This window comes from Lithobates pipiens, unplaced genomic scaffold, assembly GCF_037356315.1.
Source record: "Lithobates pipiens isolate NorthernLeopardFrog02 unplaced genomic scaffold, aLitPip1_a1.2 Scaffold_8, whole genome shotgun sequence".
Taxonomy (NCBI): Eukaryota; Metazoa; Chordata; class Amphibia; order Anura; family Ranidae; genus Lithobates; species Lithobates pipiens.
Window position 1 is genome coordinate 663,772,010 of NW_027507903.1, and position 17,923 is coordinate 663,789,932.

At 42.7% G+C, this 17,923-nt stretch overlaps 1 protein-coding gene across 1 annotated transcript in view; it reads right to left on the reverse strand.

Moving 5' to 3' along the window:
- Positions 1-17,425, reverse strand: part of LOC143962502 (uncharacterized) — an 82,468-nt gene extending 65,043 nt beyond the window's left edge. The window contains exons 1-3 of the mRNA XM_077471782.1: positions 16,228-17,425; positions 5,587-5,711; positions 2,178-2,398 (exon numbers count right to left, since the gene is read on the reverse strand). Of these exons, the coding sequence (XP_077327908.1) occupies positions 2,178-2,398; positions 5,587-5,711; positions 16,228-17,004 (1,123 nt within the window). The 5' untranslated portion in view covers positions 17,005-17,425. The remainder of the gene's footprint in view (positions 1-2,177; positions 2,399-5,586; positions 5,712-16,227) is intronic.
- Between the last annotated feature and the right edge of the window lie 498 nt (positions 17,426-17,923).

Here is a 17,923-nt window from a genome sequence, read left to right on the forward strand (position 1 = left end):
CGACGAGTCAACATCTGAAGAGAAGAGGAGAAAAACAGAAGGCGGTGGCGACAGAAGACCGGGCCACCGCCTGTAAAAGAGCTATAAGAAGGTGTGGTGGCCCGGCAGAAGAACCGAAGAGGGGGACAAGACCCCAGAAGTCGGAAGAAGAGGGCGGCGGTGAGGAAGAAAGCCGGGCTCCTCCGCTAGTAAAAGAGCTAGCAGAAGATAGTGGAGGAGTCCGGCGAGAAGACCCCCGAAGATGGAAGACCCCCGGAGCTGTGCAATAAACTATTTTAACCGTTGTGTGTTGTGTTTTTTTGTACTTTTTTTTACAGGTGAATGGGTAGGGGTACATTGTACTCCATACTCATTCACATAGGGTGGGGGGCCGGTATCCGGGGGCCCCCTTATTAAAGGGGGCTCCCGGATTCCGATAAGCCCCTGCCCGCAGACCCTGACAACCAACGGCCAGGGTTGTCGGGAAGAGGCCCTTGTCCTCAACAACATGGGGACAAGGTGTTTTGGGGTGGGGGGGCCACGTGGCCTCCCCTTCCCCAAGGCACCCCCCATGTTGAGGGCACGCGGCCTGGTACGGCTCAGGAGGGGAGGGCGCTCGCTCATCCCCCCCTTTCCTGGCCGGCTGAATAGCGTGCTCAGACAAGGGTCTGATGTGGACCTGGGGGGACCCCACGCCGATTTTTTTCGGCGCTGGGGTTCCGCTTTATGTCCTTAAAGTCCATACCAGGTGGCGGGGCCAGCAACGTCTCCTTCGCGGGCCCCGCCTACCTGGAGACGCGCTCGAAATGAGCGGACTTTCCTCCGCGTGTGTGGGCCGAATCTGTTCATTTCCAAAGTACGGCGGATAGTACGGCGGACTTAGTACGCCGTATTAGTCCGTTGAAAAAGTGCCGTGTGTGAGCAATAGTCCGCCGGATAGTCAGCTATGTGTGTAGAATCAGGTAGTTTATCTGCCTCAATAACCTGGTCATGTGTTACAACAGCATATCCTGTCTTATTTGTATTTGTATCACATTTTTTTTTGCATGATCCATCAACAAAATAAGTAATATCGGCATTATCAAATGGCACATCCGTGAGAGCTTTTCTGGGAAGTATTCTTTCATCAATTTGATCTATACAGTCATGCGGGTCCCCTTCAGTGGGTGCGGGCATGAGTGTGGAAGGATTTAGGGTAGTACACCTCTCCAATGGTTATGTGAGGTTGCCCTAAAAGAGTAGTCATGCATGACAGATGTCTTGCCGGGGCAAATAGGAGATCTTGTCCTGCAGCAAGATTACTAAAATGGCATGTGGGACCCTCAGGACAAGAGGGTGAAAGAGAACTATCATGGCTGAGGACTTAATGGCCATTGAAGCAGCTACAACGGCTTGAACACAATTGGGTAGACCGTGTGCTACTGTCCAATCTGGTGGAATAAAATGCAATTGGTTTGTGTTTGCTACCATATATCTGGGTGAGGACAGATGTCATGTACCCGTTCTTGCAATCTACTGTTTGATAAAAACTGATCCCACAATCAATTGCTTAACCTTCACAAAGGCCTCCTCAGCATTAGATGTCCATTATACTTTGTCTCTGGCTGCCATGGGGGTGTCATAAATTAGTTCTGCTAATGGAGCTGTTTCTGCTGCATAATTTGCTATCCGGTGTCCTGTCAAGAAATGTCCCCCATCGGATAGTGTCCGCCCTATACTGCGCTTGCACAGTACGGAGGACAAAGGAGACGCCGAAGGTCTCTGAGGATGAACAGCTGAACGTCAGCTCTATACGCGCCTGTGCGCTTAATACTACATTCTGCCCTGAGTCCAGGTTCAAGGCCCACCATCCAAGTTGACATAGAGTTAGATTATAATTATGCCAAGTGAAGCGAAAGCTGTGCCTGAAGCGCGTTGAGTGAAGCGAGCCCGTGAGGGGCCCTGTTATCGGGAGCGCGTGACCCTGTTATCGGGAGGTGGCGTGTAGAGCTGATGATCACCTGTTCATCTTCGGAGACTTTTGGCGCCTCCTTTGTCCTCCGTACTGCACAAGCGATGCGCCTGCACAGTACAGGGTGGACACTATCCGATGGGGGGGCCTTTCTCGTCAGAACACCGGCAGAAATGAGCCATTCACTGGAAAGACATCATTTCTCTTTTTGTGTGTGGTTTTAGGGCCTGAAGTATAGCTGTCTTACGGCCCTCATCCAAGTGTCTGCCTTCCTGTGACAGGGTATAGCCCGGGTATTTTGCCTGATCTTTCCATAGCTGCAGTTTATCTTTACTGACCTTGTGTCCTTGTTCAGCAAGAAAGGACATCAAGGCCAGTGTGTCTTCCTTGTAGCTCAGTTCTGTAGGAGATGCCACCAGGATGTCATCCACATACAGAAGTATTTGGCTGCCACATGGAGGTGAAAACCTGGACAAATTATTTGACATTTCTTGTGAAAAAATTGTAGGAATTTCCCAATACCCTTGTGGTAATCTTGTGTATGTGTATTTTATTTTTATTTTTTTAGGTAAATGCGAACCAACACTGGCTATCCTTATTCACAGGTATTGAAAAGAAAGCATTACTTATATCAGTGACAGAAAATACCTTGTTTTCAGGCTGGAGGTCGTTCAGGAGGACATGGGGGGTCAGGCACTACTGGGGCCCGCGACACCACAGCTTTATTTATTGCTGGTAAGTCCTGAACAAGTCCCCAGCATCCTTGTGGCTTCTTAACAGGAAATAATGGTGTATTACTGGGTGAATCTGGACATTCTATGATTATACCCTTATCCTGCAGTTCCCTGATTACAGGATCTATTCCAACCTCTGCATCTTTTCTCAAAGGGTACTGTTTTTGATGCGGTCTCATAGTACTTTTTGGGGGTGATATGCACTTCACTTGCTGCTTTAATTAGTCCTACATAACCTTTTCCTCTTGACCAAAGGTGGTCCGGATGTCTTTAAGTGTATCCTCTTCCTCTCGGGTCAAGAGGACCAGTCATTCTTCGTCATAATGTCCCCCTGAAAGGTGCACCCCTGGTGTACTTTGTGTGACCCAATTGAAGCTACAGGACTGGATTCCCTTTGTTTTCCGTTGTTCTGGTGTCATGTGTACCCAATCATTTAACAAATCTCCCAACTCATGCCATTCTACTGTAGTGTTTCCAGTGATTGGCACATGGGGTGGAAACTCTCTGTGCAGCTTGAATACCTCATCAGGAAGGAGACAGGTGGCCATTCTGTTTCCCTCCCGATCCCAATACAGGGTTTTCAAGGTGATTCTGGCCCCCTTTTTATATATATATATATATATATATATATTCTTTATTTATATTCAAAGGAGGTCAAAGTATTACATTACATATCCTTATATAGTCACATACATACATTAAGCAATTCCCAGCCAATCTTACTTTAGACAGGATATTCATATTTCTCTGTTTTTAGTAGTTGAAAGCTCTATAATAAACCTTATACTACTGTTCTGTCACCTACCCTGGTTTTCTTTCATCTCCTATACTATTAGGTGAGGTTCATTCCTCCTTTTATTTGTATATTTTCCCTTGTCCACACCCCCCCTCCCCAAAAAAAAACAAAGGATTTATTAATTTTCCTCGACTTCCTACCTCTTCTCTCCTCTCCTATCTCCCTCCCCTGAGGGGGGGTCTATATTGTTATTGTATTATTAGCTTCCAATACATAGCAAATTCCTTATCCTTCCCTATTCCCCATCAGTCTCCTCCCCTCTTCTGAATAGACAAAAGCATTCCATACTGTCCAGACCCTGACGTATTGCTCATTCCTATCCTGAGCCGAGTGTACCAGGTCTTCTATGGCCCCCACCTTTCTAAACTTATTTAACCACATTGCTATCGTAGGTGGCTTAGGGTCTTTCCAGCATCGGGCGATACACGCCTTGGCCTCATTAACCAGGTGGCATAGTACCGAGTTCTTATATGTCAGTATTGGGATATGTGAGAGATGCAACAGGAAGAGGGCCGGATCATCCAATATTGGGTATTCGGTAAATTTTTGAGCAATCTTTTGCACTTCCCTCCAATATTGTCTGATCCTAGGACAGGTCCAAAATATATGGTATAAAGTCCCCCGTCCCCCCGTTGCATCTCCAACATTGATCTGAGGCTTCAGGGAAGAACCTCTGAAGCTTCGACGGAGTGTAATACCACCTCATCAACAGCTTATAATTTAATTCCTGAGTTTCCGGTACAGACTGATGAGTTTAACGAGAGGTATATCATCCTCTGGCGTTGGTCTGGTGTGAATGTCCTATTAAGATCCCTTTCCCACTTTACGAATCCTGGCATCTCATAGTTATCTGGGAGGGCAGTGAGCATCGTGTATATCTTTGATATCGTTTTGAGAGAGGGGCTCCTTCTCTTCACAATATAATTCAAACCTTGTCAGGTCTCATCTATAATTTGTCGCTGGTCCCGGTGACTCAAAAAAGTGACGAAGCTGCAATGCCTGCCGGTAATTAATTTTAAATCGACCCCCCTGTTGTGTCAGTGAAGTCACTGTAGGCCAAGAGTCAGACTGCAGAAAGTGTGATGCCTGGGTGTAGCCTTTTTTCCAAATTTTTCTAAAGGCCTTTCTCTCCATCCCTGGTCCAAAGCTAGGGTTACCCAGTATCGGAAACAGTGGAGATTGTATTGACGAAAATTTAGGTTTCTGACTAATTCTGAGCCCTATTCGCAGTGTCGGGCCTATAAGGGGATGCTTTTTTATGAGACTCCGGTAATCCCGCGTAACACCAAATCGCTCTCCGTAGGGGTACTGTACTCAATTCTTGTTCTAGTTCCGTCCACAATTTAAATTCTGTGTGCCTACACCAATCAATAATCCTACCAATATGGACTGCCTTATAGTATTTAAGTAAGTCTGGAACTGCTAGGCCTCCATCTCTTTTTGAAATAGTCATCCGACTTCTACTGATCCTTGGTCGCTTACTTGTCCAAATACATTTAGTAAAAAGCATGTCTACTTGACGAAAGAGGGCAGATGGAATCTCTATCGGTAGGGCCTGTAGTAAATACAAACTTGGGCAGAATACTCATTTTAATGGCATTACAGCGCCCAAACCATGAATGCAATCCCTGTTGCCATTTCTCTAATAAGGTTCTAACTACCTTAAGTAACGGGGATTCTGACCCCTTTTAACTTAGTTAGTTTCTTTTCGTAATTCATATCAGGTCCTGAAGAACGTTTGAAATACATTGTACAATGTGAATGATGTTGGACCTTGCAGTTCCTCTCACTTTATCCTTTTCTTCCACCTTGTTCAGTAGGGATTGCTGCATGCACCCAGGACCTGCAGTACATAGATCCAGGCTATACCAGTAATAAGGCTCGCTGTGATCCTCCACTACATGTGTTTTGCAAGTGCGGTGGGCTCTCAAGCCCCCTTCAGCTGGTATAACCGAAATATCAAGTGCATGAAACAAGTCCCTGCCCAGCAGGCTAACCGGACATCGTTTAGATATCACAATTTTACATTCAACTTGTTTGCCTGTTAGTGGGTCCTCTATAGGAAGATTTTCTGATACATCCTCCTCACACATTAACCCATTTAACTGATTTTACAAAAATTTTACCTTTTTTTCTTAACTCCTCCAGGCATGTCCTGGGGATGAATCAGGGTCCTGCATGCCCCTGTGTCACACAAAAAGGTGACTTCCCTTCCTTTTACAACAAGTGTTATTTCAGGTTTAATCTCACTCTGTAAATACATTTCCACATTACATATCTCCAAATCTTCAGACCCTTCTGAATTCCTTTCATTGTCCATACATTCTGTCTCATACATTTCTTCTCCCTCTAGTCATGCCTCCTCGTCCTTTTTCAACTTGCAATTCATGGCCAAGTGGCCTTTCCTGCCACACAAAAAACATTCCCCCCTCTCTTTCCTTCCCTCGTAATCCTTAATGCGAGGTCTACACTGGGAGTTTTTTTCTGTACCTCTTTTGGCAACATGAGTGTTCCGTCTTCTATAGCAAACGCCTTTCCTTTTTTTCCTTTCTTTTATGATTGGAAATGTCTTTCAGCGTGGCCTGTATATGCAATAAAATCCTGGAGCCTGCAGGTTCTATGCTTTATTATGTGTTTAGTGAGCTGCAGAAGTCCCTGCGTAGGCGTGTCATCCTCCAGCCCCTCCCCTATCAGCCTCTATACTGATCCCTATTGGTGGATGTGGGCGGGGCTTCTTCTGGCTCGGATCCCACAGTGTGCAGTGGCGGGGCTCATCCTGAATATACACCGTAACCCCGGTGTCACGGGTCTTTGGGGTTCTAGAACTTCTCATATCATAGTGAGCACAACCCAATCTGAGGAAATGCTTCATCTCCATTTATTATAAAGAAATCACTTCCAATACAATACGATTCCTGACAATCACTTCTAATTACTGGACATGATTGGGACATAAAAGATCTGAATAATGATTGACAGAACTGATCACATGACTCCGGTGATAGAAATAGAACACGACCAATAGAAACATGAACATTCCTAATCGGGTCCTCTGGTGGACGACAGGATGACTATAACAGATGATAGATGTCTCCGGGGTTATCATTGGGGAAATCTGATGTGGATTGTCAGCTCTTCTGCCAAGTACAATCCAGACCCTGATCTTCAGATCTATTTCTGGATTCTTTTCTATGAAATAAAGATTTCCCGGGACCCCTTTAGACATGGACAATACTAGTTCTAGCAGCTCCTCAGTCCAGCCGTTCCCCTATAACACTAAGGCCCCATTCACACTTGTGCAACTTAAATATCATGTGATTTCCACTGCGACTTTACTGTGGGACATAGTGGGACATTGATGCAATTTTAATGCGACTTTGGATGAGTGTGACTTGTGCAGAACGGAAAACAATGTGTTAGGTTTCTTTATTTTCTAACGAATTACAAATTTTCAGAATGACTGGAATTCGAATTGGTCAAAAATTGATAGACGGATTTGAATTCTGTGTGAAGAATAGCTGGTTGTTAAGGAGCGGGCCTGTCACCCAAATTTCGGCGTTCTTAACAACCGATAACTCATCAGCTTTCTGTGGGTTTCCCCACTGACAGCTGAATGTGAAAAAAATAATGGCGGTAATAAAAAAAATGAAAACAAAATTAAACGGCATGGGGTCTCCCTCAAAATCCATACCAGACTTTTATCTGAGCAGGCAGCCGGGCAGGTTAGGAACTATACCAGGCCACATGCCCTTAACATGGGTGGGTGCTTTGGGGCAGGGATTGCACCCGTTTTTGACAATTTCTTTAATAAAAAACAATGTCCCCCGAAGTTAATCCATCACGCAGCCCGCCGCATTGCCAACCCAAAAAAACAAGAAAAAAAAACCCTCCGCCCCGATGAAGGCTCCCATCATCTGCCTGCTCCGCCGTGTGTCAGCTCTTAAATCACTAAAGGGCGGGGCCACCCGGTGACATCTCTGAGTGACACCGCCCCTTATGACGTTTTTAACCAAGGGCATGCTGGGTCAGTGAAGTCAAAAGGGGGCCGTTCCATGCCCCTTAGGTATTTGTCACACAACAAAGCTGGCAGACGGCAGGAGTGTTTGTCAGGGTCAGAGATCATTTTTTTCTTTTTTCAGATCTGGTGGTGATGGCGGGTGGCGTGATTGACAATGGATCTACATTGTTTTTTAATTTTTTAATAAAGGAATTGTCAAAATCTGGTGTAGTGTCTTTACTCAATTTTTACACTTTTTTGATGTATGTGCAGGGGTATAATGTACCCCATACTGATTCACATGGGGGGGGGTGGGATCTGGGGGTCCTCTTGTTTAAGGGTCCTTTAAGATTCTGATAAGCTCCCCGCCTGCAGACCCCCACAACCACCACCCAGGGTTGTGGGAAAGAGGCCTTTGTCCCCATCAACATGGGGAACAAGGTGCTTTGAGAAGCATCCCCCATGTTAATGGCATGTGGTCTGGCATGGTTCAGGGGGGGCACTCGCTTGTCCCCCCCTTTCCTGACCTGCTGGGCTGCATGCTTGGATAAGGGTCTGGTATGGATTTTGGGGGGACCCAATGCCCTTTTATTTACATTTTTTGCACAGGGTTCCCTTTAAAATCCATACCAGACCTGAGAGGCATAGCATTCATTGGGGGGACTCCAAGCCTTTTTTTTCTTGCCGGCATTCTTTTTTTTCATTCAACTGTCAGTGGGGAAACCCGCTGACAGCTGATGAATCATCAGTTGCTAAGGATGCTGCGGCCGTCTTCCCGACCCACTCCTTAACAACCATCTAATCTTAACATAGAATTCGAATTGCAATCGATTTGAAAATGTGTAATTCATTAGAAAGTAAAGAAACCTAACAAATCTTTCTGTTCTGCACTTATCACACTTATCCAGAGTCACATCAAAATGGATTCTATGTTATGCAGGTGTGACTTTCATGCGACTTTTGAGGGTTTACATTGAGGTCTATACATGAAAGTTGAACCAAAGTAGTGCAGGAACTACTTTGAAGTCGCACAGATATGAACAGTACTCAAAACATGGGGTGCGACTTGTGCGACTTCGGGGGCCAAAGTCACATGACAAGTCGCGAACGGGGCCTAAATCCTCATCACTTCCTATCACTATATGATAAAAGAACATTTCTCTATATAAATGGAGACTATAGGAAAAAACATTCAGAGAAAAAAATTTAACAAAATCTTAGGAAAGCAATGAGGAGGAGAATGTCGGGGTGTCTTCTCTAATGTAAAGCTGAACTCCGGGCAGATAGAAGAGAGAAATGAAGGTGGCTCTGTATACATGAATACAGCCCGGAGTTCTGCTTTACCAGGAAGTGAGACAACCTCATTATTCCTCAAATATTGTTTGATGGGCACACTGGCAGTGTTGGGCAAAGTGGCAGCGTTTGGCACAGTGGCTGAATTTGATGGGCACAGTGGCAGCGTTTGAAGACACAGTGGCTGTAATTGATGGGCACTGTGGCTGCGTTTGATGGGCACAGTTGCAGCGTTTGATGGGCACATTGGCTGCAATTGATGTTTTTTTTTTTTTATTATTTACGCCGTCCCCCAAAAAAATTGAGCACCAGCTGCCACTGATTTCCAGGACTGAAAGCTGCCAACATTGATAGAAACAGGAAAAGGAGGAATAAAATAACTGTAATTGTGAACAAAATATATATACATAATCAGTACAATAAACAATGTGATTGTGAAAATAAAATAAATGATTAAAACCTTTTGTCTATATAAGAATCAACCAATGCGGTTGCAGCTATTATGGATAGAATTAAAAAAATGAATGATAACTGTGCAAAAAGAATAACAATCACATTTATTTATACAGAAAAGAAACATTAGAATAATCAGATATCACCAAATATAACGTAGTGATGTTACACATACAGTGTTGCCAGTGGACAAAGATAATTAATACAAAAAGGATATATTGTTACAATGAACATATAAATGCTATCAGTGTATTAAGGCAAATCCTAGGAGAGAAAAAAGAAAAGAGAAATAAGATAATACGGATACGTTCCACAGACAGATCTTACGTGACCATGCTTGTGGAGACCATGAGGCTAAAAGAGGCCCATCAATGGGAGCTTTGATTTTTATGTTCCCTCTCTACCCTCCCCCACCAATTACACAAATGGACTACTTTCATTGGTTCAGAGTTGTATCAAATTCTGTACCTGAAGCCTAGTTGGCCATCATGCTTCTCACATAAGCATTAGACTCTCTTCGGTGCCTCTCTGTCTACCATGTTTCTGGTTGTTGGGTAAGAAACCCTCTTTGATCCGAGTATAACCAGTTCCTCTGATATGTCCATCTCTATAAACAATCGGGGGACTTAGTTATCACCTGACTATTGAAGACATCAAACGGCTTTTGAGAAACATGAAGAAGTCTTGTGAGCCGGACCCAAATCTCATCATAATATCATAAAATATATTATGTACATCATCTTCCTGTAAAAATACACACATATATATATATATACCCATTTAACGGGCCAGGATAATATAATTAGAAAGTCCTCACAATGGTTCCCTTGAAGCCTCTTGATATAAATATGAAGCTCAATATTTCCACATCATCGATAATAAATAAAATATATCAGACATTCCAGCGAGAGTCTGAAGTCACCGGATATCAATGAACTGTCACTGAAAGTTGCACTGCGGTGGAATTTTGTCAATATTTGGACTTGATTTATGAGTTTTTGGTTGCAGTGCACTATATATTATGTTTAATAAAATCCCCGTCACCATCACTTTTCCCCCCACAAATAGAGCTTTCTATTGGTGGTATATGATCATCTCTGCATTTTTTTATTTTTTGCTCTATAAACAAAATATTTTTTTTTTACTTTTTGCGATAATTAATATTACATTTTTTTTTTTTTTTCCATCAGTTTAGACCAATATATATCTTCTCCATATTTTTGGTAACAAAAAATCGCAATAAGCATATACTGATTGGTTTGTGCAAAAGTTATCACATCTACAAAATAGGGGATAGATTTATGCCATTTTAAATTTTTATTTTTTTCTACTAGTAATGGCGGTGATCAGCGATTTTTAGTGGGACTGCAACATTGCGGCGGACAGATCAGACACTTTTGACACTATTTTGGGACCACTGACATTTATACAGCGATCAGAGCTATAAAAATGCACTGATTACTGTATTATCGGGTAGCACAATGCTGTCATGGTTAGGACTTTTGCCTAGCATTAAAAAGGGTCGCCGGTTAGAATCCCAACCATGACGCTACCTGCCTGGAGTTTGCATGTTCTCCCTGTGCCTGTGTGGGTTTCCTCTGGGTACTCCAGTTTTCTCCCACACTCCAAAGACATGCAGGTAGGTTAATTGGCTTCTATCCAAAATTGGCCCTAGTATATGAATGGGGGCCTTATATTGTGGGCTCCTTGAGGGTAGGGACCGATGTAAGGGTGCAATGTACAGGGATAGGGACAATTGTAGACACTCCCTCAGGTTTAACTGGATGGACCGGTGTATTTATTCAATCTTACTAACTATGTATAAATGTCACTGGCAGGGAAGTGGGTAACACTAGGGGGCGATCAAGGGTTTAAATGTATTCCCTGGGAGGTGTTTCTTGCTGTGGGGGGATGGGACTGATTGGGGGAGGAGAGAGATCGCTACTGCGTCACCGGCGGCATAGCACTGATCACTGTATAAATGTCAATGGTCCAAAAATAGTGTCAAATGTGTTTGATGTGTCCGCCGCAATGTCGCAGTCATGATAAAAAAAATTGCAGATTCGCCGCCATTACTAATAAAAAAAAATTATAATCAGGGGCTCTTTACCAAGATTGGTGTGGCGGTGTGCTAGACTGACACACCTCACCACCGATCGCCGTGATGCGCACCCCAATGGGCGCATGAGATTGGTCGTTCTGGGAGGCCGTCATATGATGTCCACCCAGAACAAGAGCCGCACTGCCCCCAGCTGTCATATGACGGCCGACGGGCAGCAAGCGGTTAAACATGTGTGCAAAAAATGCTAAAACGGTTCTGGAAGAGAAAGGGTTAAAGGGCCCCTGTCATGAGAGAATCATGGGGGCAGCCATTTCTACCATTACTCTCCTTGTGAGAATGCTTGTTCCCTGGCTGTCATGCTGATGCTTTGCCTTCATTACTGTCTCAGTCTGTGACCTGGAACAAGTATAGAGATAAGGAATTCTGACTCTTTTCTGATTCTTATTCCCCCCATGCTTGTTCCGGGTCGGAGACTTAAAGAGGAGGGCCAGTTTAAAAAAAAAAAAGTCAGCAGCTGCAAACACTGCAGCTGCTGACTTAATAAAATCACTTACCTGTCCAGGGCGCCCGAGGCCGAGCCGTCCCTCGGCTCTCGGGTCCCGGCGCCGCCATTCCCTGTAAGGGAAACAGGCAGAGGAGCCTTACGGCTTCACTGCCCGTTTCCTACTGCGCATGCGCGAGTCCCGGAACTACTGCACATGCGCGAGTCCCGCAGCGCTTTCTGAATGGGACGCGCTGTGTTCTGGAACACACAGTTCCCAGAACACAGCGCGACCCATTACCCAGAAGACGCCGCGACGAAGACAGAAGACAGAAGATCTCCGCGGAGGAGGAAGAGGAAGATTAGGATAAAGTGCCTAGCAACAGGCATTTCTGGTAAGTAAAAAAAAAAAAAAATTTCTCATTTTATTTTTTTTAGATTTTTTTGTCATTTTTAACATTTTTTGGTTTTCAGGGTGGCCCTCCACTTTAAAGTGGTAATAAATCCCAAAAACAAAAATGACAATTATTGGAGCTTACCAATCCTTAGATGTGAGAAATAACAGAAGAACCAACAGGTAAAAGAAGAAAATTCCAGGAGGACTCCGAAAAAACAAAGACCGCTGTGTTCATGTCAGTGACAGACGCCGTCATATCCGTCATTTTATATTTTGTCTTTACTACCACTTTATAAGTTCTTACATTACACACAGCCAGGGAACTAGTATTTTCAGAAGGAGGCCCTCAGACTTCTCCCAGGAGCCACCACTTCCTCCAATCATTGGCTGATCAATGAACCAATCCCACCACCCGTCCACTGTGATGTCACCAGACTGTGGGCAGAGTTCTCACATCTTCCTCCTCCCCCCACATATCTTTATACAACCTCTCCATATATATATCCCAGCATGGAGGGGCTCAGTGAAGGTGGTGGTGAAGGTGTGGAGGTGTCGGATCGGGTCACACAGATCATAAAAGGAGATCCGCCCGGCCTCATAATCCAGATATATCCTGACTCTGTTACTGGAGGGATTGGGGGGTAAGAGGATCACTTTCCTGTCATGTATCACATAATACTGATTATTATACCTGCACAATCCCCAGGACTTCTTATTACATCCAATCCCTGCCTCCCCCCCTCTCCTCGCTATACTGGGGTAACACATCCCGACTCTCCAGCTCTCTGACCCCCCGACATCCACTTCCCAGTAATGTCTCCCTGAGGAGAAACTCCGACTGCTCAACACCTGAGGAGAATCCTGGAATCTCTCTGGTGTTTCTGGGTGATTCTGGTTTCTATCTGACCAGGATACAGTTTTCCTGTCATCTGATATCTGTAGAATATTATGAGCTGTGTTTCCATCCAGTAATATGTCTGCAGCTCCCTGTATATAGGAGTATACATTTACCTCTGTTATTATATCAGATAAACCTGTGTGTAAGACCCCCGCCACATCCAGACCCCCTCCATCATGGAGGAGCTCCTCATGTCTCTCTCTGTCCTCATTATCTCCATCCTCAGTATCACACAAGTCACCTGTGTCTGATTCCTGTAAGACAGTCAGTGGATCCGTCACGTTACACAGCTCCTCAATGTGACGCAACTTCCTGGACAGCTCCTCCTTCTTTATTTCCAGATCCCGGATGGAGATGGAGATCCGCTCTGCCCTCCCGGAGATGTCCCTCAGGGCTCTCTTCTCCAGGTCTTCCAGACGTCTCCTGAGATAAGACATGTGCAATTTGTTTAGTTCCGAATTCGTTTTTTAACAAATTTTGACAAATTTGTCAATTGTGACATTTTCAATTTTCCAAACTTTTGAATTTCTGAGTTTCTGAAATTTAGAATTTCCAAGTTTCCGAATTTCCAAGTTTCAAATTTCAAAATTTTCAGAAATTTTACATTTTCAGAAATTTGGAATTCAGAAATAGGAAAATTCAAAATTTCAGAAATTCTACATTTTGGAAATTTGAGATTTCGGAAAATTGAGATTTCGAAAATCGAATCCGGAAATTCAAAATTTTGGATAATTCGGAAATTCGAAAATTTTGGAAAATTCAGAAATTCTAAATTAAGAAATGTGAAAATTTTAAATTTGGAATTTCAAAAATTCTAAATTTCATAAATTTGAAAAATCAAAAATGTGTAAATTTAAAAATGTAAAAATTTGAAAATGTAAAAATTTGAAAATGTAAAAATTTGAAAATGTAAAAATAAGAATGAAAATCTGAAAATTCAACCCTCGTTAACAAGTACACGCCCTCAACATCAAACTTATGCTGGAGATGCAATTCAGTACCTGGTTCACAGCTTCACATCTGGTGGTCATGCCCCATCATCCAAAAATTCTGGAAGGAAGTACACATCATCACATCAAGGATAACCACACTTACCCAAGACTTCTCCCCTGCACAGCTACTATTACACCATACCACACTACCCAGATGGGCTTACTTTAAATCTCTGGCAATGCACATGCTGAACGCAGCCAAGCTATGCATACCGTTCCTATGGGGCAAACCCAGGGCTCCCTCAATCAAAGACTGGCTTCTGAGAGTCAACAAAATTGCAGAAATGGAAGAGCTCATAGCCATTGCACATGATAATATCACCAAACATAATACACGTTGGGCATGCTGGTCCCACTTTAAGACTACACCAAAATACAAACACGCAGTCCAAACACATGTTACTTAAAACTATTTCAATACACATTCTCTCAACAAGCTCATAGCATCCTAAACAATATTAAATGTATAGAAGGACTGATGAGGGCGGGGCTGAGATCCAGGACCAGTTTGGAGGCTCCTGCCACCCCTAACTCGATCTAACCCATCCTCTTACTCTCCAGCCAACCCCACACCATAGCCAACTCTACAATCCTTTCCACTCCTTTTCCACCAAACCCTAAACAAATCTAACCCCAACCCTTACACCTACCTGTCTTCGAGAACCCCTCCCCACCCCCCACCTTATCCTTCCACACACAACCAACGGACTTCACCAAGACAACCAGCGGGACTGGTTGTCTCCACTCATATACGAATCACAAGATACACACTCAACTGAGCTGAATAAGGACAGGTACATATGAACCTTACAACCCCACAGAAGCATTAGAACTCTACTCAACATAGCTTACCAAACGACCGGGAAAACAGAGATAACAGCACTCAACGAGAACACACCCTCCCAAAAACCTGTCAAACCACCCTCCAGGAAAGCTGCACCACCACCCGGAATACAATAGAATACAAAATTCGACATCCCTATCCACAAGCTAATGTATGATGCTGTGTTATCGTTAGTGACACACTTGTTTTCCTGAGGAAAGATGTGAAGCCTGTGTATCTCTTTAAACCATTGGTTACTTGTACTTACTGTTTTGCTTGGACAATTCTGTTCATTGTTAACTTTTCCTCGTTTTTCCTCAATAAAAACATTATGCAATAAAAAAAAAATCCCATTTTGATAAAATCCAACTTGGCAACTCTAAATAAATAAAAGTGCTGAAAATCTGAAAATTCAAAAATGTGTAAATTTGAAAATTCAAAAATAAAAATGAAAATCAGAAAATTCCCAAATTTGTAAATTTGAAAATTCCCAAATTTGTAAATTTGAAAATTTCCAAATTTGTAAATTTGAAAATTTCCAAATTTGTAAATTTGAAAATTCCCAAATTTGTAAATTTGAAAATTCCCAAATTTGTAAATTTGAAAATTCAAGAATAAGAATGAAAATCTGAAAATGCAAAAATGTGTAAATTTGAAAATTCAAAAATAAGAATGAAAATCTGAAAATTCTAAAGAATGAAAATCTGAAAGTTTAAAAACCCATAAATCTGAAATAAAAATTAAACAATAATAAATATTAAATTATATGTATTAGAATTTTCTTTCAAATTTGGCTGTTAGTGAATGTAATGAATATGAATGTATCCAACGTTACAAATTATCTGAAATAACGAATCTAAGCAAAAAGAAAGTAGTGATCTAATAATAATAAATAACAATAATAATAACAAAACCTTTTTATTATTAATTATTTCGGATAATTCATAACTTCAGATACAATTGTATTTGCTACATTCACTAACAACCAAATTTGAAAGTAAATTCCAATACCTATAATTTAATACTTAGTTATTATTTTGAATTCTACAGATTTTCTTGCTTTTTTCATATTTTCAAATTTTTGGATTTTCAAATATTTGAAATACAAAAATTCGGAAATTGGAAAATTCAAAATTCAGAAATGGGAAAATTCTAAATTTGAAAAATTCAGAAATGAGAAAATTCGGAATTTGAAAAATTCGGAAATTAGAAAATTTGAATATTTGGAAATTTGAAATTCAAAATTTGGAATGTTGGAAATTCAAAAATTAGAAAATCAGGATTTTCAGATTTCTGAATTTCCGAATTTCCAAAAAAAGCAAAAAAAGAATGAAAAGAAAACAATTTTTTTGTCAGTGCACATGTCTACCTGAGATCTCTAAACAGGGCAGTGACTCTCTCGGTGTCACCAGCGGCTTCTTCTTCTTCTACTTTCCTCCTGTGTTCCTGCAGACTCTGGACTCTTTCCTCCGTCTCCTCTCTCTTTGTCAGAAGTTTCTGCAGAACATTCCTCAGTGTCTTCTTCTTCTTCTCAAAAGCCTCATCCAGTGTCTCCACCTGGTGTCCCCGATGTTCTCCAGCCAAACTGCAGGACACACAGATACAGGTGTTATCTTTGGTGCAAAAATACTTCAAAACTTCCTTATGGACGGAGCATTTCCTGCTCTCCATGGACAAGGTGGGGTCACATAAGACGTGTTCTGGGGACTTTTTGTGGACTCTCAGGTGTTTATCACACAGAGAAACCTCACAAAGCAGACAGGATCTAACAGCAGGTACAGGAGAGTCCACACAGTGAGTACAGAAGACCCCGGACTCCTCCCGATCTGGCTGAGGAGACAGGAAAGTCTCTGCTATGTTATGTAGTGTTATGTTCCTGTGCAGTGCAGGCCGATCAGGAAACTTCTCTCTACATTCAGGACAGGAATATCCTCCAGACCCCTCCTGTGTATCCAACACACGATCAATACAGACCCGGCAGAAGTTGTGACCACATCTCAGGGTTACAGGATCGGTATAAATGTTCAGACAGACGGAACATTCCAACTCAGCTCTCAGATCACCAGACGCCATCGCTGACAGCAGAAGAGAAACTAAACTAAAAGTCTCTGACACCGGAGAGGAATGTGGATGGGGGAGGGGTGACATCCTCCTACACAGGGTGAGGCTGAGATCAGCTCTCTGTTGACTTAAAAACCTTTCTATGTCAGATTAGGACACGCCCCATGACTGTGTACATTTACACTTATAAACATCTATTTAACCCCTTGAGGGCCACCATGACATACTTTTCTTCCAGCATTTGTACTCACAGACCACATCGGGGTGCAGCACCTAGGGGTGGGGCACATTTTTCTGGCAGCAAGCCTGTTATACACCCAGAGCTGAAGAGAAGACCGTGGAGTCTAATCAAGTCTTCATCCTCCTCCTCCTCTGTCTTCCAGGATCAGAATAGATTGAAGCTCCCTGTTCTTCCTCCTCATCCACAGATACTCCTGTCATTGCCCCACCAATTGGCATGGAGAAGTCATCTGAGATATTTCAGCACAGTGTCAGTCACTTGCTCCATGAGGATGTACAGCAATTAATGAATGGCGAGGTTGGGGAGGAGACCAATGGGAGCATAGAGGGGCGTGACATAAGGCAGGATCAACCAATTGGCACCAATGTTCCTGCAGACCTACTGCCACGTAGGAAAACATAAAAGAACATAGGCGCTCAGTAAATCAATGTAAATTTCATAACTCAAAAGGTTTGAAATATTAAAATAAAATTCATATACAAATATATATAAAGATATTGCCTAATCCTGACTTTTTTTAAAAAACTTACTGGGAGAAATGAATAAAAAGTCTATAAAGATACTTATAAATGTCCAATCAGTCCCAGGGAGAGGAAATTCTTGCTGGACAGGCAGGCAATAATATATGCTCTTTCACTGAAGGCTGCTGATCTTAGAGTGAAGCCGACTCAATCACATAGAAGAAAACAAGTAGAAAAGCGCCACTTAGTAAAATAAGCTTTAATTCATTAAATATCAAGTTTCTGTCACTTAAGCCGCGTACAC